The sequence below is a fragment of the Rutilus rutilus genome (genome assembly GCF_951802725.1).
Source record: "Rutilus rutilus genome assembly, chromosome: 4".
In the NCBI taxonomy this organism is placed as follows: domain Eukaryota; kingdom Metazoa; phylum Chordata; class Actinopteri; order Cypriniformes; family Leuciscidae; genus Rutilus; species Rutilus rutilus.
This window is the reverse complement of record NC_140212.1, coordinates 17,587,760-17,611,323: the sequence shown is the minus strand read 5'-3', so window position 1 is coordinate 17,611,323 and position 23,564 is coordinate 17,587,760. Positions and strand designations below refer to the sequence as shown.

Genomic DNA, 23,564 nt, shown 5'->3' with positions numbered 1-23,564 from the left:
TTGATATTTGAAATCAACCCAAACACACCCCTCTCTTCATTGCTCTGCCTCCAAAGCTCACCCTCCAATCCTAACCGCCCTGCTGGTCCTGTCGGTCTCGAACCCCGATCGCTGGCATGCGAGGCTGGTGCACTAACAAGGACGCTAAACAGTAAACACTGCATTCTTTAGCAGTCATCAGCCTGCACAACTCTCACCAGCTGGCCTCCATTACACACGCAATGCAAGAGTGGATGTCTATTAATCGTAGCAGAAGCACAGCAAAATAATGCTTCACGAAAAATAAAGCGATGATGAACGAATGACAAGGAAGCAAAAAAATTAGCATACATACACAAGAGTAAATCCAAACAAGAGTTCGTTGTTAGTTGCCAACAGAACAGCAGCTCCAAATAAACAATGACACTCAAAAGAATCTGTAAATTTGAATCTCTGTAAACCTGAACTGGAACTGGAAATTGCTCCATTTCACAATAAGAGAATTTAAAACCATCTGTTTTAGTGACAAAATTCATTTATTAGTCAGAATTCAGAGTGAGAGGTCTGACAAATAAATTTTAAATTAGTGTGAAATTAGTTTACGGATGCTGTCTTTTATAAATGAGCACAGAATAAAACACCAGCCAACAGACATGAGTCATTTAGACAAGACTCACTTCCACTGACAGACTCAGCCATTTATCCTCATATTTAATATCTAAATGTGTTTTTATTTGAAAGCAACTGTGACGTATGAGAACTGAAGCCTCACTCTCCAAACATATTCATATCCAGAGGGCAGAATGTCACCTCTCCAATTTGTAGGAAAATAAGAAAACTCAACATCAGCTGCATCGGCCTCTATTAGGCTTGTTTATTGGCTGAATAACTGCATATGAAGGACTGTGGCAGCTTCATTTAATTCTGAGAGGCTGAAATGAGATAAGAAATTAACAGTGATTGAGCGTCTGTGACATATAAACCCCATCGCTGGCAGCCGCAAATCTATTAACAATCCGCTGCTACAGTATCTGACATTAAAATGAGGCCAGGAGAGTCCACAGGATAAACCTATACAATAGAAAACAGCGTCTATCATCTACTAATCAATTCTCTACTGGCAGTCCGCGAGAGCGACGAGATACAAATGTGATTTATCAGAAGCCGGCACTTTGTTCGTGTTATTAGTGCTTGCTCAGACAGACTTTTTAATGTATGACAGAATATGTGCTGGATGAGGACTGATCTAATACTTTCAAAATAAAGGAGCCAATCAATATGTCAGATAAGCAAAAGCCCCGCCCACTCCGACGCTCTGAGCTCAGTCAAGGTAATTTACAGTGGAAAATAATTAGCAGTGTGCTATTTAACTCTATATGAGAATGATGGGCATGAGACTGAAGCAGAGAAAAAGTTTGAATAGAAAAACGGCATCTTAATTAAAAACATAAAGATGAGCAGAAGCTCCAGAGAGCTGCGACACAACAGGGTGAAACAGCCTGAGGTGAATTCAATACGCGTGACGGCTAATCTGTTTTTTACTCTCTCTGTCTCTCCACCTTTCTCTTATTTATACGCACACTTACTCACACATGCACACTTGTGTTTAAAAATTATTTCAACAAACTACATGGTTTAAGTTAGCATCAACACGCTTTCATGGGAATTCGTAACTATTTTACTGAGGTGTCCCAATTTGCATACTTATGCACTATTAAGCCGTTTTGTAGTATAAATAGTACGAGTAGTGTGTTCATAAAAATTCCAAAAAAGAAAAAGTACACTTTAAATCCCCAGATTTAAACCAAACTTTGATGTTGAATGACAAAATAACCTTATAAAATTGTTACACTACACAATTTAGTACAAAGTGCATAAGTACATAAGTTGCATCCCAAATAATTCACTATACACTATGCACTTATGTACTCAACTGTGTAGTGTATGAATTTTATAAGGTTATTTTGTCATTCAACATTGGAGTCTGATAGCCCCTCCCCTTCCGCTACGTAATTAAAGTTGCGACAGTTGAGTGCACGAGGTGTCCAACATTCCACACTTCATTTTTTTCTGTTAATTTAATGTATCATCCAGGTATTTAAAGTGCACTTTTTCTTTTTGTAATTTTCAGTGTGATCACACTGCTCCCACTATACTACAAAACGTCATAGAACAGTTCATAAGTTCGCGAACTGTATACATGCATAGTGTATAGTGCATCATTTGAGAACCTTAACTACCCATTTTTTTGGTTAATTCACTATAAACTAGGACTGGACTATCTGTTTGAACAACCAATGTTGATACTCCATTGCTAATAAAATAAGATTTGTCCTTGACTTTGTACTGCATACTACATCAGTTTATATTGCATACTATTTTTATGAAATAGTGTACAATTCAGTAAACAACACATATACATAAATAAACTAGCTAACACTTTACTTTGATGGTGCACTTTAGACATTCTAGTAGCCTACTGACTATAAATAACTTTGCAAGTACATGTCAACTTTTTATACAAACCCGAACCCTAACCTAACAGTCTATACAGTCTACTTACACTCTAATGAGAGTTAGTTGACATGTAGTTACAAAGTTAGTAGTCTTAAGTAGACCATCAAAATAAAGTGTAACCATAAACTACAATAAAATGTAGTCAAATGACCTAAAATCTACTGGAATCTACAATAATGATTGGTATTTTTTTAAACGAATGGGAACTAACATTCTATTGTGGCAAATATTACTCAAACTGAGCTCTGACTGTAAATTCTAGTGTATTCAATTGACACTTCAGTACACATAATGCACATATGCACAGTATATACTGCATCCATCTTTTGAATATAGTGTCAATCATATAACAGTACACTATTTCAAACATATAGAGTTTGAATTCAAAGATAAAGATACTCTTTTCTATTGTTTCACAGCTTTTTTAATCCGTAGGGTGCAGAACAATGCTGTATGTTAAGATCTATAATATTTCTGAAGCACAAACACTTTTACAGCGTGTTGTACGCATAGATAAATGTGAATTCAATGGGAATGCCTACTGCAGGACATTGGACATACTTCAGTTTTCTATCTGTAAACATCATCACTGGACAAGATTATAGTTCCAGCCTCCACTGCTGCTTCTTTTCAATTATTCTTGATCATAAAACAGGGCTTTATGTGCAGAGAACAGCCTGATCTGGGTAACTCTCATGAATTCCAGCTCTAAAACTATCACATATGCACATCATTGCTGTTTCTGAAATAATATCATGATTTCATGCTCCCTGTGAGAGTGTTTTACTGTACAAGGTTCAGACTGAGTTCAGACAGAGCTGAATTATCTGTGCAGAAATGAGAGATGAGGGGATTGTTTTCTTTTATTTCCTTCTCCCTAAAAATAAAACAAAACAAAAAAACAAAAAAACAAAGAAGGAAAGAACTGCAGACATGCTGTATCATCTTTGAGCTAGACCACAATGCAGAGCTGCGATTCAGCAGTATATAAGGAAGACTATTCAAGAGATGAATCCAGAACAATACTGAGAACGCAGAACATCTCCAACACGCTCATCAATAATCCGCCATAACAAAAGGCACTAAAATCCAAGGTTCTCAGCAACATAAGAGCTGCAAACAAAGGATGGTGAAAAATGAGCACATGCAATGAATAATTCCAACGCTTCCTTTACAATTCATGCCGATGATGCATTTGTGGGCTTAAAGTCCCTTACTGAACATTATTTTAATGGCAAAAGAAAAAAAATAATCACTTTTAACCCAGACTGCTTGTTTCTGCAATGATGCAAAGACACAGAAAATAGGTTATTTAACACAAGAAAGGCTTGTGCATGCGCAAAACACTGTAGATAGAGAGAGAGAGAAACAGAAAGAAAGAGGGATGGAGAAAGGAAATCTTTACTTTCACGATCCCAATGGAGGTGATGCGTAAAGCTCTTTTTATAAGAGCTGTGCATCAAATTCTCCAGATGTCCAATTACATCTGTTGCTGTTCTGCCCTTTAACTCAACAACTGACCATCTTCACACTCTATGTTACTCTCTGACTCCCGGAGCTTTTCTCTTTCTGCCTTTCTTTCTCTGTCTTCTGCAATTAGATAATGAAAAGATGTCTGAGAGTTGATAAATTTGATATGCTGGGGCAATTCAGGCAGTCATGGCCTAATGGTTAGTGAGTTGGACATGTAACCCGAAGGTTGCTGGTTCGATTCTCAATACCATCAGGAAATGACTGAGGGTATTGAGAATACCCTTGAGCAGGGCACCTAACCCCCAATCGCTCCCTCGCTGCCATTGCAAATGACTGCCCCGGGGGGGTGTGTGTCCATGTTTTGCAGAGTGTGTGTTCACTACTCCTACTGTGAATGCACTAACTTGGATGGGTTAAATGCAGGGGACAAATTCCGAGAATGGATTACCATACGTGGACTTCAAAATGTTATATAACTATGAATCTTCACTCTTAGAAGAAAAGGTTATACCTAAAGAGTTCAGTTAGGCGCTTCATATAATGAACCTTTTAGGGGTTCCTATCATGGGATCATTTGATGGATTTAGTTTGAATTCGTTCCTTTTGTTTGAATTCATTTTATTTTAATTACATTTTATGAATTAAACAGCAAGTAAACATACTTTATTAGTAGTAACAAAAACGTTTCTGCAATACTTTAAGTCATTTCTCTTTATATAGAACCTTTTTGATATAAGGGGCCCTATTTTAACGATCTGAAACGCAAGTGTCAAAGCGCAAAGCGCAAGTAACTTTGTGGGCGGGTCTCGGCGCTGTTGCTATTTTCCCGGCGGGATAAATGACTCTTGCGCCCGGCGCAAATCTAAAAGGGGTTGGTCTGAAGTAGCTTCATTATTCATAGGTGTGGTTTGGGCGTAACGTGAAATAAACCAATCAGAGCGTCATCTCACATTCCCTTTAAGAGCAGGCGCTCTTGTTCTAAAGCGGATTCCTATTATAACGGCGGATTTGCCAGGCGCACGACAGGAGTGGTTCAAGGCCGAGGAGACCGACGTTCTCGTCAGGGACGTTGGGGATGGAGAAACACACCCAAATTAACTTCGGTTAAACAGGCGTATGATAATTTGGGTAAATGTGTAAAGATGTATGCTTTTATAATAAAATGTCTATCTATCTATCTATCTATCTATCTATCTATCGTAATAATGTATGATTTCTTAGTTAACCGACGTGCATCTGTGGAGGGAAAAGTCCGCTTTGCGCGGGTGCAAAATAGGAATGATACATGCGTCGGTGTACAAAGTCAATTGCGCTGGGTGCAAGATAGGGCCCAACGCGTTCTTTAAAATTGAGTTTCCTATTGTTCCACATAGAACCCCACTTTATTTTTAAGAGTAACAGATGCTTTATGTTTCTCAGAGCACACTAAACAGCATTGACGGGACATGCTGAATCAAGACAGGAAATATTTTAGTGTGTGATGGTTAAACAGGAGCTGTATCATGTTTTAAAAAATCTGAATCACTGCTGGAACAAGTGCAGATGAGACGACTCAAACAGAATGGGTAATTTTCAGGCCTGATTCAAGTTGGAGGTGCAGCACTTTGACAGTCATGAAATGAAAACACCAGATATCAGAAAAGTGACCCTGACTGATCTGCTGATATGACTGGACTAAATTAGTCCATTTTGATGTATTATTAACAGATCTAATATTGTTACCGCTGCTATACATATTATTATTATTATTATTATTATGATTATATAGTCTTGACTTGTTCAAACCAGCAAGTTTGACTGTGACTGTGAAACCACACAGCAGATCACATGTTCTTGTTACTCCAATAAGTGTGTTTTACCTGATGGCAGATCTCGTGCACCACCACCATGGTGAGCTCCATCTGATAGGAGAAGGAGGAGACGTCGGGATCCAACAAGATCTTCTGCTCCACAAACACACTCAGGCCCCAGTTCTCCATGGCTGCATACGGATGCTTCGGCACCGCCAGGAGATCTGCACACAGTGACGAAGATTCAAGCTCAATGATGGGAAAACAGGATTGTAAAACAATTTACAAGAAAAGGTGTAAATTTGTTAAGCATATGCACTACCGGTCAAAAGTTTGGAATAGCCTACTTAGAATTTTGTAATTGAAAGGAGCCTCTTGTGCTCACCAAGGCTACATTTATTTGATCAAAAACACAGTAAAAACAGAAAAATTGTAACATAATATTACAATTTAAAATAGCTGTTTTCTATTTTAAATATATTTTAAAATATAATGTATTCCTGTGACACAAAGCTGAATTTTCAGCATATATTACTCCAGTCTGAATGAACTAATGCGTTTAAAGGTGCATTCAGAAGTTCTTACAGTATGTAGCCTACATAAGCTCTAATCCAAGATGATGTGGATTAGCCTTCAATCAAAGTTTTTATCATCTAAAATGCTACAATCAAAGATCATTGAATTTTAAACTCAAATGCAGACAAAGCAAAGCAACAATATACTCTATAATCATATTTCTCCCCAAACACATTTAAAATAGCTCATTTACTCAAGTCAGTGTATCAGTGAAACAGCAGACAGAGAATCAGCTGTTTTAAACGCCTCCACCTCCATCAGCCCGTCTCAGGAACGATTCATATGCCAATGAGAAGCGGTTAAACCTCTGGCGCTGTTAAATCCACGTCGTATAATCAGCCACAGAGGAAGAGGAAATGTTGAAAGCTGTAACATGATTATCCGCCGGGCTGGTGTGTGTGTGTGTGTGTGTGTGTGTGTGTGTTTGCCTTATTCGCATCAGTCGCATGTTTCATGAATTCGACTGAATGAAAGCAGCTGCTGAGTTTTGTAGAGAAGCTGCAATCGTCATGACGACAGATACTACTGTGGCGGGAAAAGAAGACGTTAAAGGCGTTAAAAGTGAACAGCTTTCAAACGCTTCCCTGATAATGACGAGTGAGTCCAAATTAGGAATGTACGTTCACACACGATTAATACTTCACTTTTAGTTTTAAATAGAGACGATGGAGCGCGAGCTAATTGAAGAGGCAAAGAACAATGAAAACAGCAACGCAAAGGTGAGAGACTGAAAGAGCTGCTCTATTAAACGACTTCAGCAAGTAAATCAGAATAAGACCGTGCAGGTTTAACTGGGCATTGTTAATGTTCTTCATGGGTGAAAGACCTGATGCTATTTTAATTGGGCTTTTACACAGACTCATACAGCAATTGCACAACTGGGGCTCTTGAATAGAGAGAAAAAGTACCATAATCAGAGATGTAGTTCAACTCAACCTTCCGTCAGGACTTTCAAGATACAACGATACCAGAATACCACCGAGACACCTCAAGGCAGAACCAGTAAGTAATATTAATCCTTATCAAAGTAGGCTACATTACGTTAATGAAACAAAAGGATTTTGAGCTAAGGGACACATATTAATCACTACTTTAACTTGTAAGTAGTCATAACGACGAGGTATACATAGCCTATGGTATATATGACCTTTTGTACATATAATGGTAGGCTACATTTAAATACCACAGTATATTGTTTGTTTTCTGAATAACAATATTCGGGAAAAACATCACGGAAGCAAGTGTTATTGCAAAGTTCAGCAAACGTGATTGAGAAACTCACATTGTAGATGCAATATTGTTGTCTGTTTTTGCTACATTGAGGAAAAAAATTTCCCCCCAAAAAACAGCAGAACGTCGCCTCTCCTTTAGTAACATACTTTAGTGGCATTCCTGAATGAATCTGCATTTTAAACAAATCAGTGGACTGAATGATTCAATGACTCACTCATATTTAATTTGTCCTGAATGAATCCATTGCTGCGTCCCAATTCGCCTACTTATACTACGCCCTAAAAGTATGTACTCTTTTTGTGAAAAAAAAGTACTTTTGAGTGTGTAGCAAAAGAGTAGGCAAGCTTTGGGACATACTACTTAACGGACAGATCTGTTGCGTGCATCCTGTCACCGCAAACTGCCCTGTCAATCATCTTGTCACAGTTAAAATCCTCCATTCAATCTAATTAAATTTCCTACCGTTTCGGAGAGAAATGTATTTGCACGTTTATCTGCCAGTCGTGGGTCTTTCATGCGGAGACTCTCCTCATGTGCTTGCAATATGAATATAATGATGCATTTAAAAGTTAATGGCTAAACGTATCTTTACAAAAGTTCACAATGCATCTGCAGATGCAATATAATAAAGACAACATTGAATAAATACATTTTCGTCAGGTTAGATACTGATAATTAATCACTCAAACCCCTTTATATAAACCTCTCTACATAACCGCCAGACTCGCGCGTCCTCCTAGTTTTTTAACACTTTTCACTCGTGTTTGTAGTTCTAACCGAATCCTCGTCCAACGCGCGATGAGTTGTGGGCAATATTAGCCGTTAGAGTGTGCATCGATCTGCACTTCGGATTCTGACCGGAAATAGTAGACCATCCGGGTGTCTTTGGAACACTCATTTTAACATACTACGATTTGGGACATACTAATTCTATTTTCGAATGCTATTTAGGACGGATAGTATGCGAATTGGGACGCACCAAGTGTTTTCAAATCATTTGGGTGAATGAGTCATTGACTCATTCATCCTTGATTCGTTCCTAAATGAATCAGTGTTTTAAACAATTCAGTTGAGTGAATGATTCATTGACTATGATTCATAGACTATGATTCATAGGCTACTTGATTCGTTCCTGAATAAATCAGTGTTTTGGAACGAATCAGTTGGATAAATGAATCTCACTCATGAAGACAGACACTTACTGCCACCCATTGGCATAACGCATAACCATGTAACCTGCAGAAAATGTCCCAGTGCTGTTGGGATACTTTAACAGCACTTATGCAACGACTCTCTCCCAAATCGGATTTGAGCACCAAAACGATATGGTTATCATTTTGTACCACAATATTACCACCTGATAGCAGCATTGGACTGTGGTATCTCCACATTCTTTGTATTTTCTTAGCGGAGAGTTACTTACGTTCACTGAGCCTGTCATTATAAGCAGGTGTATGACCTGTAGTTGATATATAAAGCTCTACACTGTTCCTGTGTTGGATTGAACAGGTTATTTTTGGTAGAGTGCTGTAACATTACAGAAATCATGATGATGATGCAAAGTTGGAGAAATTCTATCTCTCCCTGTCATTCACTGTCTCACATTTGCTATTAAAAGAGGCTGGAGGAATCCGTGAGGGGAAGATGAAGAGACAAAACAGGTGGGTCTTTGTAGACCGGGGCACAGTGAATGGCGGGAGACAGAAATAAGAGCATCTGTAAAAACAGCAAGATCAAAATAAACAAACAGCTTGTGTTTTCAGAGAGCAGAACCTCCACTAGCTCCACTACAGCAATTATTCATCACGTTCCTCACACCTCAGTCTGTTTCACATGTTAACTGCATAAAGATCAGATAAGACACGTCTGTTTATAAAGATCTATCTATCTATCTATCTATCTATCTATCTATCTATCTATCTATCTATCTATCTATCTATCTATCTATCTATCTATCTATCTATCTATCTATCTATCTATCTATCTATCATTAATAATTTCCTATATCTCAGAGCATTTTTTTTTCTCTGATAGTTTAGAAAAGTAATAGCACACATCTCCTCAAGAAGACATAAAATGAGGCATTACTTATGTACAAATAGTTCAGGAAGAGATCCAATTCAATACACTGATTCTGTTCCGATCAATAAAAAGTAGGCTTTTGTTTCTTAACTGAAAATACTGCCATATAGGACACAATCTGTTCACACAACACCTTGTTAACAAATATCACCTTGAATCTAGAGCGCAGCTCTCCCCTCGGACGAAAACATTTCCATACTGTAGTTATTGTAAACGTCGCCTGATGTAATTATGACTCCATTAATAATTCCACAATTACACTGTATTTGTCTCTGAGGAACCTGAGCTCTAAGAGGAAGAAACGCTAAATCCCAAACCACTGAAAAGACTTAATAAAGTTTCTTCATTAGATTGCTACACTTAATGACCATCAAGGCGTCTGTGTTTGAAGTAGTTGTACATGAACATGAGCAGCGCTGATTCTTTTCTTGATGCTAGTTCTGTGAGTGAGGGGTTGTGAGGGCTTTTCATTATAGCAACCTGCTTATTCACCATCAATACACTGAGAAATGGAAACACACGAGCCTGTTTACTCTGTTTACCCTGATTTACTTCATCTGAACCAGCTGCTGTGGTACAGACACGTTCAGTGAGGATCATGGTAACAAGGCTCTTTTAGATTCACCGCACTATATAGCCATAATATCCTTATTAGGTCTTAAAAATCTTTGTATCTTTAGAAGCATCTGGCTTCACCATCTGAATTTTGTTTTGCCCAATAGTTTGATCGCAATCTATCAGTTGATCGTAAAGGCAATGCTGGTAGATTGCTCAAAATTTAAATATGCTTTCGTTAAATAAATAAATAAATAAATATAGCAATATTCTGCCTGCATTTGACCAGGCAAGAACTAGGTAGCCTACTTCACGCCTTCCAAGAGCTCCATCTAAGCTACAGTGCCACAAATTCGGGAACTTCCTAAACTTTGCATCTGAACTGCATAAGCCAGGAAAGGAGTTTGCATAACTTGACAGTGAACGCTACATTGAACAAATCGAAAAGGTTAGGACAGACTTTGACTTTGCTTTACTTGTGCCATTCGCTCCATCATGTGCTTTCCATTTAGAGATGAGTATGAGGTTGATTCCCTGGCCTCAGACATGTTTCAGATGAACCTAGCAGCATTAGAAGAGATTTTAGCACTGCAGACTGAAATTCAGGTGAAGGCGAGGACACAGTCTTCAAACCTTCTTGCAGAAGAAAAGTATCCAAATATCAGAAAATGTGCCACCTCTTTGACTGCAATGTTTGGCTCAACTTGCTTGTTTAAATCAGCCTTTTCTCACATGAAGATTGTTAAATCAAAACACCATTCCACCATGACTAATGGCAATTTGGAGGCCTGTTTGATACTATACCAGAAGCTTATTATGCAAAACTGTCAGTGCAAGTCACAAGAACAAGGAAACCTAAATGCCCTGGTTATGGTAGTGTTCTGGAGGTGTTTGAGCAGTGGTTAAATTGGGCCGGGGCTCTCCGGGGCTCAGCCCCGGCACATAAGCCTGCTCGTTTGCAGTCAGTTGCCTATAGGAAATTATGTCACATAAAATTTGATAAAAGTGATGCTTTTGAAAACATATTTCTGATTATAAATGAAAGATTTTGAAATGGCATGTCTATTTTGTCTCGGCGGAGCTGAGATGAGAACAATCGGAACACGGCCGTGCCCGTACTCTTGTTCAGCTGCTTAATCTCGTTGTCAGTCGACCATGATCGCGCACCGCTCGCGCATGCCATGCGCATCTAGGTAGGCTCAGAACTCCGACATGGATAAATGTACGCAGCAATAATGAATGTTCCTGGGAGATCCGTAGTTGCGCGGGATGTGGAAGCGCGCAAAAGTTCCAGAACCTTCTACTGCCTTGAAAAAAAAAAAAAAAAAAAAAAACCCGAGCTGCTGGCCGCCGCTGCAGCAACAGATCAGTTTTGTCAAGTTCAGCACAACGTTGGTTGTACAAAAAGTGCCCTGGCCTTGAATAACAAGGTAAGGAAAAAATGTTTGGCACATTGTATGGGTCACTATATCATAACAAGGTAATACAATGTGTAATCAAGCGTTTTATATTTAATATGAGGGAAATAGGCTACACATGCCGTGGACGTGACACAAAAAATCTTTAACTTTTAGGTGGCAAAATATTTTTTTGTAATTCTGTGAATTACACTGCAAACCAAAGTACTACCCACCGGATGAAGAAGGGTTGGCTCTCCACAGAACATAACATATTCATTTTATTTTATTTTTCATGTTCGCATTTATGAGGAAAAAAACATGTTACGGACGGGACCGCTCTGAATGTGGCACTAAAAGACTGTTTGAAACTTTCACTGAGACCTCAAACAGAAAGCACAAAGCCTTTCTTTAAAATTAATTTCGTTTTGTATTAATTGTATCTTAATTTTAATCAATGTTTCATTTCAAAAATAAGAAGTAAATATAGTATATAGACAATAGATAGGCTAATCACGACACGGACGCGCCGGCGAGTGAACTGGACTCTCGTCTCATAAATGAACCGAAACTCAGCGTATAAGGGAGCCTACTTGCCTGACAGACCTGATAAATATATCTATAGAAAGCTTGGAAGGTCTTCTTTTCAAAACGAAAGAAAACAGACCGCTGCTTGTGTAGCCTAATCCGTATGAAATGTGCATTTCTCTCTGGCGAGTTTACTACTGCGAAGATTGCATCGTCAACTTCATCTATGCAGGGCACTGACACAGAAAACACTTGTTTATTAATAAACAATTAAAATGTCTCCTTGCTATATTTTACATATTCATAATCATTACTTTTGATGGTTCTTTGTGACAGCTTTTAGGTGCTTTATTGGCAGCGCCACCCTTACATGAACGCGTCACCACCGCATCAGCACCGAAAACAGGACATTTTTTTCAATCCCTGTTTTGGCAGGGGGAAAACTGATCAGAAAATGTAACGAAACGTTGTAGAAATGTAGTGGAGTAGAAAGTATAATAATTGCTGCAAAATGTAACGAAGTAAAAGTCAAACGTATGCACTATTGATTCTACTTAAGTAAAGCCTACAGAAACGAAGTATTTGTACTTCGTTACATTCCACCACTGCTGATTAACAGTAATGTAAATGCTAAATGTCCTAATACCTGTTGATACTACAACAATGCAAATATGCTCTTAACCTTGCAGTTTTTCACATATCATGTAAGACTCAATTTCTCCATTTCTTTGCACAAAACTCTCCAGAAAATGCCATTTAATAGTTTATTTTTTTTTTAAAAATTCCGGGGGGGCATACCCCCGGACCCCCCTAGGGAGAGCCCCCCCACATAATAAATCCCAATTTAACCCCTGTGTTTGAGTTTAATGAATTCAGAATTGAGAAGATGAATTCAGAGATATATGCAGTAGTAACAAGCATTTGTAATGTATTTTTATTTTTAAATTAAACTCTTTCATTTTATTTTATTTTTTTAGTTGGTAGATCTAATTGAGTTGGTCAATTAATAGTAGATCATCACACAAAAAAAAAGTGTGGCCACCCCTGCTTTCTACCTATATGGCTGACAGAATAGCATCTCTCCTATTAAACCAGCTAAAAAGTGCTCAATAGCCCAGAAACAGCATTAGAAAACATTCAATCCAGCATTAGCGCGGTCAACGCTTTAGGCTGTAAACACATCTGCTGTTAATGCTATAAGCGCTGTCTTGTTTCTTCTGTTTTATATCTCAGATAAGAGTTAAACTGGCCTGACTGCAGTGCTGGGCTCTTTTAGTGTGAGTCTGTTTAGCATGTTGAACTGATGTGACGTGATGAAGGTCTGTAGGAACGACTGACAGAGCAGCTGTTCACTTTCACACACTCTATCGTCATATAAGTCTAGTTTCACCTTCAACAGCATAACAGGATTACAGTATTGACAGAACATTCATCAACGGATTAAACCGATTAGGAAATAGATCTACATGAAAGTACCCTAAACTGAGTATATTAAGTGTTTAAAGTGTGTTCTCTTGCTATGTGACATTTTGATGTTTCAATCCTGTCGTGTACAATTCCCACAGATCTTTCCTTTGATTTTCAAGATCTTTCTGCGTTTTTTTCAACATCCAGCTTTCAATTGTGGTTTTCAAATCTGTACTTAATTTAGAATTCCATTTCAGTGTTTCTGACTATAATTAAACATTTGTTATATTTTCTTTATGTTCTTAACTGGACATTTTGTCAGTTGCATGGTTTCTATTTCTGTAGCCCCTACTGTGAAGTCTTGTTGGACCAAAATCACAATCCACATAGCTTGTATGTGCTGATTGGCTTGGGAACAGATACTGTAAGATACTATTTAGGACTGCAAGATATTAAAGATAAATGCAATACGCAATTAAAGCTGCAAGCAGCATTTATCGGGGTTCAAGCAGTTAAGGCCTTTAAGCACAAAAGCATAAAAAGTTATTAAGTTTTATTTAGCAAGCATGTAACCACTGACATAATAGATGAAAAAGACCATTTCTCACAGGGATCTAAGAGTTATGAGCGATTTTGTACTTTTGGTTGCTGTAGCGCCACCTATGGGCTAATCGGGGTCATACTCTGATAGGTTGTCCTCAAATTGAGGCCTACCATCTGGCCAGGTTTCAAGTCTCTAGGCCTTACGGTTTGGCCTGCACGATCAGTTTTACAAATCCTTACAATTACAATAGGGTTTCAGCATTTCATGCTTGAACCCCTAATAAGAATGAAAGCTTTTTGCCAGTTATAGTGCCACCTATGGTCCGATCTCCATGAAACTCTGCATGCTTCCTCACCACATTATGACACATATGCTCATCGGTTTTTGTGAAGTTCTGAGTTTTCCTTTAGGATTTATAGGCTTTTGAGTGCATTTTGCCACGCCCCTTTTCTAAATGACCCTGTTACAGCCATCCAAATGCAAAAGTTCAACTTTTTTTCGATAACTTTTGATCTAGAGAGTCCAGAGAATTGTCCTAGACTGGTCTGGTTCCGATCGGGCCAAAAACTAGGGACTAGTTCGCAAAAGTAGGTTTTGGACAAAATGCGACATAGCAGAGCATTAGCATTTTGTCCGTCTTGAGCCAGGGATCACAGTGGTGTAAGACACTTGAGTCTGGGACAAACGGTCTAAGAGTTATGAGCGATTTTGTACTTTTTGTTTCTGTAGCGCCACCTATGGGCCAATCGGGGTCATACTCTGATAGGTTGTCCCCAAATTGAGGCCTACCATCTGGCCAGGTTTCAAGTCTCTAGGCCTTACGGTTTGGCCTGCACGATCAGTTTTACAAATCCTTACAATTACAATAGGGTTTCAGCATTTCATGCTTGAACCCCTAATAAGTAGGGTGACCACCTGCTTATGTCTCTGTTGTAGGATGTAGATGAGATTTTGCAGGACAAGTGTGAGAGAGATTTACCGGCTCTGTGACTGGTACTCAATTTGCCCAGGTTGACAATTTAATTTACTCTACAGGACCTATTTAGTCTGCTAAATATGTATAATGAACTGAGTAACATGCTATTTGGTAAAAATCACATTTTATACTAAAATAAATTTCCTTAAAGGGTTAAGGAACCCGTAAGACATTTGTTCATCAAATGAACACAAATTAAGATCTTTTTAATGAAATCTGAGAGCTTTCATTCTGCCCCTCCATTGACAGCCTACGCAACTACCACTTTCAAGCCTCAGGAAGGTATAGTGAAGACATCATAAAAGGGTTACACTTTATTTTAAGGTGTCATTGTTACAGTGTAATTACATATTTAAGTACTGAGTAATATTAATTAACAACATGCACTTACTACAGGGTTTGGTTGAGGTTTAGTTGCATGTAATTATGCATAAAGTACATGTAAAATATGTAACAAGGACACTGTAAAATAAAGTGTGACCCATAAAGAAATCCATGTGACTCCAGTGGTTTAACCTCAATTTTATAAAGCGGCGCGAGTACTTTGTTTGAGCAAAAACAAACAAACAAACAAACAAAAAAATTACATTTACAAAATATCAATCTCCAATGTGCGTTCACAGGAGTACACAAGAGCAGATGTTGTTCTGTGAAAGCGTGTTTGTAAATAAAGTGGTAAATCATGTTTTTTGCTCAAACAAAGCACTCGTGTCACATCACAAAATTGAGGTTAAACCACTGGAGTCACATTTATTATGACCGCCGCTGGCTTAGTTAGCGAAAGCGGTCATATAGGGATTGTCAAAGTTTTTTTTTTTTTTTTTTTTTGTCATCTACTGAATTTTTCGTCAATGATACCAGGGACACCGAAACACCGGGAACATGAAATTTGGTGGGCATGTAGCCCCACTAGACTTTTACGGAAAAATTTCGCCCCTTCCCATAAAAAATGAAAATGCAATATTATTCTGCTTTAATCGCCCCTATCTTCAGTTGAGATGTTCAGAACTGCACCATATTTCATGTGTATGATTAACTTGACATCCTCTGGAGGTATGCTAAGTTTCGTAGAATTTCATCCATGGGGGGGTATAAAATAAATTAATTTATGTGCACATTTAGTGACTGTACACTCATCGGCCTGTAGATGGTGCTGTTGAGCGAAGGGTTGCTGGTTTAGGATGATACTGTCACACACACACATGCAGGAATACAAACAAACGCAAGCATGCACACACACTGACATCCACACGCACAGACACACACACACAAACACACACGCGCACACACATGTACGCACACATACATACACACACGCACAGACACACACAGACACACACAGACACACACATACACAAACACACACACACACACACACAGACAGACATGCACATACTACTACTTTTTTTAGGTATCAGCCATATACCCGATTTACCAATACCCAATGTGTTATGCTTGGGCAGTATACTAATGAGGTGGGTGGGACATGTTTCATGCCATGTTAGATCACATCCTGAGAGTCTACGCTTTCAGAAAATATATAGTTTATATTATTATTTATTTGTTCTTCCCTTTTATTATACAACAGTTTCAACATTATGCATGTGACAGTTAGACTTATATTGGTAGATACAATGCCTTAAACATAGATAAAATTAGTATCAGTGAATTAATTTACATAACTTTTAATGTAACCTCTGTCCTCTGATTCTTGCAAAATCCTCACATTTCATATAATATTTTACATCCTATGAATACATTTTAGCAGCGTTATGGACATAACATGAAATACACACACTTTACAAGTGTCCTACAAACTCTGTAAATTATTAAACAAACTACCAATGTAGCATGAAAAAGACTTGCTTGAACACAATAAGTGTGTTTTTGAAACTCATTTTTATAATACATTATGTAGGGAAAACCACTGTTATGAATGTGACATTTTCACATTACGGATGTTAAGTGTCTAAACTAATGACTTTTGATATAAAACTTAAATAGTAATAGCAAATAATTACAAAACTCTAAATGATCCATGATCCACAGGAATACTCCAGACAGTCTTTTAAAATATACAACTTATATACATAAACACGCAATACAGCCAAATTGCTCCACGTCATTTATTTTTGTGGAAAGCCAGTGCAGGCCTGAGCGGCGGTCATATTTTGTACCGCCATGCGGTACTTTTTTGTCATTTATCACATTTATCACATTTATTTTAATGATGTCTTTACTCTCTTTCTGGGACTCGAAGGTGGTAGTTGTGTAGGCTGCCAATGGAGGGACAGAAAGTTCTCAGATTTCATTTGTGTTCCAAAGATGAACGAAAGTCTTACAGGTTTGAAACGACATAAGGGTGAGAAATTAATATTAATTTTCATTTTTGGTTGAACTAACCCTCTTAGTAGCAACTAGTAACTTTATTAGACTATGCAATATTAAATGCGTTTTACTTGTTTCAGTGCATCTTGAACATGAAGAACTTGAATGTTCTTATCCAGTATGTGTCTAGATTAAGTCCTGGCTGGTGTAGCTGTATTTAAAGGGCACCTATTATGGAATTTTGAAATTTACCTTTCATGTAGTGTGTAACATAGATCTAAGTGAACAAAAACATCCTGCAAAGTTTGAAATATGAAAGTGCACCGTATATAAAGTTATTGTCTTTCAAAAGTAAGAGTCGACTCTGAGTCATTTTTATGAATCGTTAGAAGACCGAAGCTTTTTCTCTGACTAGATGACGTCAACTTGTCAAGTTATTTGAATACGATACGCCCACTTATTGCGCTCCAAGGCCAGGGAAAACTTGAAAACAATGTTGAAAACAATGTTGAAAACATCACGGCGACGAGACGCTGTGTTCTGAAGCATTTGAAGACTATCAGTGGCTACAATTCATATATGCAACTATACCACAGTAGTATAGTCCGAGCCTTGTGCTTTGTTCGCGCCATTTTGAAGACGATTGCTTTACCAACTTAAATGCAATCAAACTTGGATTCGCGAGCCGGCTGATATTGAAGGAAGGTTCAGTTCTAAGTGTATTTGCATCAGCTTCCTCCTCCGTATCACAACCTGTAAGTGTTATTAATAAGTGTTGCTTTTATGTTTTATGTAGCATGCTTAATAATTATTTGGTTTGTTGTGTAAGCACCGTGTAGCTTCTAGGTCTTCAATGACAATTGTATTGAGATATGTGAAGTGTTTGTCGTTGTTTTCGGAGTTGTCTTAAAGAATAGAGTAATACCTCGTAACTGGAATTATTATTTTTTTTTTTTAAACGTTATGTTTATGCCTCGGACTAACGCAAACAAAGACTGATTGTGCTTTTACAATATGAACTCTGGGCTATGCTCGCTAACATAACATTAAATTCCTTATCTCATTTTAAATGTTTTACTACAAACTACAAAGCAGTGGACTATAATCATTATTATAACACAATTTAATTGATAAAAGCATCATTGTACTCCGTGTTAAACAATAAGTATTATCTCTGTAAACACTGCTAACATCATCGGACCAATCACCACAGATTAGCGTCACGTAAAGGCGGGGTTTTGAAAAGTGATTCACTAAACGAATCATTTGAGAATCGCGGTCAAAACAGGTAAAAATAAATGCATATTATAAGAAAACTAAAGTCTTTTTTGTCATTGCATGCATGCAAAACTGTTGTTGGGGACTTCTAAAACAATATTAGGAACATTTTAAATGCCATAATAGGTGCTCTTTAAAGACTTTCAATGAGGCCCACACTGATTCCTTTGCCCTGTCCAGTCCTCCTCAGCGGAGTCCTCTCTATGATTACATTGGTTATTTTCCCTGCTCTAGCTAGAACACATTGCAAATGGATTTTTAAACACCAGTCACAATTTTTTTAATAACATTTCTTGTGGTATTTTAATTTCAGGGACAAAAAAAAACCAGTACAGACATAATTTGAATGCGGGACATTCTGCTTATGTCTTGCACAATGCAGGACAAAGCTCCTATTTTGGGATGTGGTCACCCTAACAATAAGTTGTTAAAGGATTAGTTCACCCAAAAATGAAAATTCTGTCATTAATTACTCACCCACATGTCGTTCCAAAGCCGTAAGACATTCTAAGACAAATTAAGATATTTTTGATGAAATCCGAGAGGTTTCTGAACCACCCATTGGCAGCAACGTCATTGCAGCTGTCAAGGCCCGGAAAGGTAGTAAAGACATCGTTAAAATAGTCCATGTGACTTCAGTGGTTCAATCTTAATATTATGAAGCGATGAAATACTTTTTGTGTGCAACCCCCCCAAAATAACAACTTTATTCAACAATATGTTTCACGTCATTCACACAAAAAGTATTCTCGTCGCTTCTTAACATTAAGGTTGAACTACTGTAGTAACTACTTGTGCGTTGTCTTACTAACAATCACTTAGTAAGCCATTGCAATACATATCATGATATGTACATTTACAATATTTTTATTATTTTTATATATTTTGTACAGCCCAATTACTATCAAACCATGTTAGGACACAGAATTGTGCTTTATTCGTCAGTGGAGCTGGTGTGAATCTGGTCTGCATTTAGAACAGGATCAGAGAGTTTTATCAGCAGCTAATGAATAATTTTACAGCAACACAGTCTTGTTGAGGGGAGCAAATGTTCTCTCATGTTTAGATGTTCCTTTGGTTTCTACTGAGGTAAATATACGCCTATAGGCGTGATCTGAAATGTTTCCAGACCTTAAAGTCAATCACCTGGATATTACATTTCAGAATGATCTGCCCAATTTGCATTGATTTTTTTTTAGATGCTTCTGCATGTGGAGACTGAGTTTGCAGTTTGTATTAATTGGTGTGGTTTTGTTGGCTAATTGGGCCACAAATTTCAGTTCAATACGAAGCTGTTTGACTGAATCACGCTGTTAGATAAATTGCAACAGACCTAAAATTACTGTTTTTATTTCAGACCGATGAAAATATGTGCTCTTGTGGCTTTTTCTCCTATTAAAGACACGCTGTGTCTTCCTGATGAAATCTTGATGAGGTTTAGGTGGGTTTGTTGTGTTGATTTGGGCTCATTTTGTGCTTCCTACATTCACCTGGACTCAATATTCCTCACATATTCTTCTTTAATATCTTGCAGTCTCACTCTTCTTCCTGTTCTTACTTCCTGCACCTCCCAATGCAGCATAGAGAAGTCAATATGGGGTCACGACTCCTGATTGTCAGTTTCTTAGTCGTCAAAGACACACTCAAACTAGGTGTTTGGTGTTTTAAGCCCCCAACGGCGCCTTCCAGGCAGCGAGGGGATGGGTAGGTTTAAGGTTGAGGGTTGGGTTAGCTGCCTCTAAGGAGCCATTGGGGGCTTAAAACACCATCGAGCCTCAAACTACACAGAAACCAACAAAAATGATCTTTTAAAAATATCCTCAAAATAGTGAACAGCAGAATGTCGACCCTCATTCACCACGAGCTTCATTAAGCTCAGGAGCACATGAGGCTGAATATGAGGAGAGAGGGAAGCGTTTGGGTCTGTGTGTGTGTGTGTGTGTGTGTGGTCATGGTAAAGTGGAGAGACTCGTTCTCGGTCCACAGCACCCCTGACGCCCTGCGGTCTGCTCTCACATCTGAGCTCTTAACACAGGCAGCGGGGCAGAAGAGAGCGGCCCTTCATGGAGCTACAGTGGTGCCTGAGGAGAAAAGCCTCCAGAGAGGGTCAAACAGATGCTCTCAGCTCATCTCATTATCACACAGTTCACTCCACCTCTCATCTCACACATTCACCTCCGCTTTCTCAAACTATCTGAACTGCATCTGAGCATTTGCCACAATTTTATGGCTCAGAGTTGCTCGTTTATTGCTCAGTCGTCCTAATGAAGTACTAGATCTGTTCTATTTGGACTAGTCTCAATTGCTAGACCTAAAAATGAAAACAAATGAGACAATGAGACAAAGAGTATAGAACTATTAAAAGTATGTGGACAGCAGCTCCGATCCTTATCTTATTTAATGAGAAATGTTTCAGTTCATATTGAGATCTTTGACTTTTGAGTGCAGACTGGCACTATATATGGGCAAATCTAAGCACAGATTGAGACATTGCTGATTTCTTTTCTGAAACTTGAGAAGAGCAGGCAACTTAAGGAAACTGAAGAAAACCCACGTTATCTGTAAGGATGTCTTCTCTCAGTGACTGAGGTGTGTTATCATGTAACATAATGTCCTGTCCGTTTAATAACCCTTTTTTATTTAGTGCCCACGTCATTCACAGACTCACACCTGTAAGCGTTCCTCTCACTAACATTCCCGGTCTTTCTCCTCACAGTGCATCAAACCCACTGTGTTCCCGTTCTTAACCTGATAACACAATCAATCGCAATTTCAGCCAGTGTGAGCCACTATAAGCGCTATTACGGCTCCAGCTGGAGCGTCCCGCTAGTATCAGCTCTCTCTAATGATTTCTGCGGCCCATTCTGCTCTTCCACAAATCACAGCTGTTGAAATGGAGAGAAGTCTTTAGAGGCGAGAGGCAATAACTGTGAGAAGTGGTCAAATTCAGGTGCTCACTACAAATCAGAGCGGCACCCGAGCACAACGGAGGGACACAAACATTTTTTCTTCTCGACTCTCTTGAGAGAGTGTTCAGGACCCGTGCGACGGGTCGGGTGGAATTATTATAACACAGATCAGTGAGCTTCAGACATCGTCCTGAAACACTCCAGCAGTTTTCTGCTCTCCGTTTGCTATTCGTCTTTATCAGTAATTGGAAGAGGAGGAAAGGCGAAGCTGCTTGTTATTGGATTTTTTGTCTCTCTGCTGACGTCGGGATGGAAAGTGTACGAGCGACAGAAATAGAAAAATATTCAAAACCGTGAACTTGCACTTTAATATGTGTGACTGTGAAATTATCAGCAGAGACAGCTGGGAAGACACAGCATATGTAGCAAAGCGCCAAGGGGTTGTTGAACGGAAAGTAAAAGAGTTGAGTGACTCTGAGAAAATTCCCTCAGTTCCAGTAACTATAAAACTGCATCGTCAGGCGCTTCCACAGCAGCGTGTTCAGAAAACACACAACGGGCCTCAGGAAATGTATTGTAGGGATAATTAATAGTTGCTTTTCTTTTGGTACTTCCTGAAAAAGTCCATGAAAACAGTGTGCTGTTTTTGAAGCAACATATTGTTTGTTTGGCTGCTTCATTTTTCTCTTCCTCATGGCAGAATGTTCCTTTCTTCTTTTATTCCTGCCAAACTTGATCTTGAGATCTTGAATAAATTGTGTTTTTTGGCTCTTTAATGTGTCCTGACAGATTGCTGTAGCGCCTCAGTTCATGTGGCGTGTAAACCGATCATCTCTTCATACTAGTTATAGCACAAAGCAAGCATGAATGAACACCCGAAGGTATGTTATTTCAACCATGGAAAGATGTCAATACACACCGACGTTAATCTACTAACTATTCTGCCTGGTTTGTTTGTGGGACAAAATGGTGGTTTCGGTGTTATGTTTGGTCAGATAACGTGTCAATCAAACTCCCAGCGACTGGTGAATCAAGCCTAAAACATTCATAAACCCAAAACATTCCCACATCAAAATAAATGTAGCAAGTGTAGAGGACAATAGGTGGGCTTCCTGATTGCTATTTTGCTATGAACATTCATTAAAAAACTCAAACCAGAGCCAAATAAACATTTTGACCATCACAAGACACAATACATTTAGATTTTTACATTTTCAAGAAAAATTTGTGGTATTTGCCTTAGTTAAATTTGTTGCTAAGATGCTAATGATAGTTTCTAAATGTCTTGAATGGTTAGAATGCTGCAGTGTGGTTACTAAGGTGTTCTGAGTGTTTGCTATCATTTTGCTCTGCATTTGCTAAATAATTTGCTAGCATATTTCTATGTAGTGTAACACTCTTATGTTTGTTTTGAAGGTGAGAGGATGTTTCCAGGGATTTCAACACCCTAAATTTTGGCTGACAAATTTCGGCCACAACAACACATTCTGTACACCTCATTAGCACTCAGTGGGTAACTAGTGATTCCCTTTAAAGTTTCCACCCTAACCTCACTGTTGACCTTTGGCTAAATGTCAGTGTTGATAGTAGAGGAAACAACATACAGTAACAACTACAGAAGCATATAATATATCTTGTTTATTCTGGAGAAACCAGATCAGATTTGTTTCTGGAAATGATTGCTGATTCAACTTCACATTTAATCCTGCTTGAAAGTCAAGTGAAATGTTGGATGTAACCTGCAGAGTGTGAGTGTGTCAATGGCGATTCTCCACTTAAGAGCAGGTCTGAGATCAGATCCGTCATTATAGAGACTCTCAAACCCACAACACTTCAGTAAAGATGAGCACTCGACTATAAGAGCTGAACTAAAGAGGTGAAAGTGTCTTCATCTCGTAAGAGTGAACAATATGTTAAATATATTAAATCAAAAATACTTTAGATTCTAAACATTTTTAATGTGGTAAAACAAGATAATTGATAGTAAACTGC

General features: G+C 38.4%; 1 protein-coding gene across 1 annotated transcript in view; it reads right to left on the bottom strand.

Annotated features, from left to right (window-relative positions):
• Positions 1-23,564, bottom strand: part of LOC311288700 (thyrotropin-releasing hormone-degrading ectoenzyme-like) — a 137,794-nt gene that overhangs the window by 62,842 nt on the left and 51,388 nt on the right. Inside the window, exon 4 of the mRNA XM_084406227.1 lies at positions 5,829-5,983. Within this exon, the coding sequence (XP_084262353.1) occupies positions 5,829-5,983 (155 nt within the window). The remainder of the gene's footprint in view (positions 1-5,828; positions 5,984-23,564) is intronic.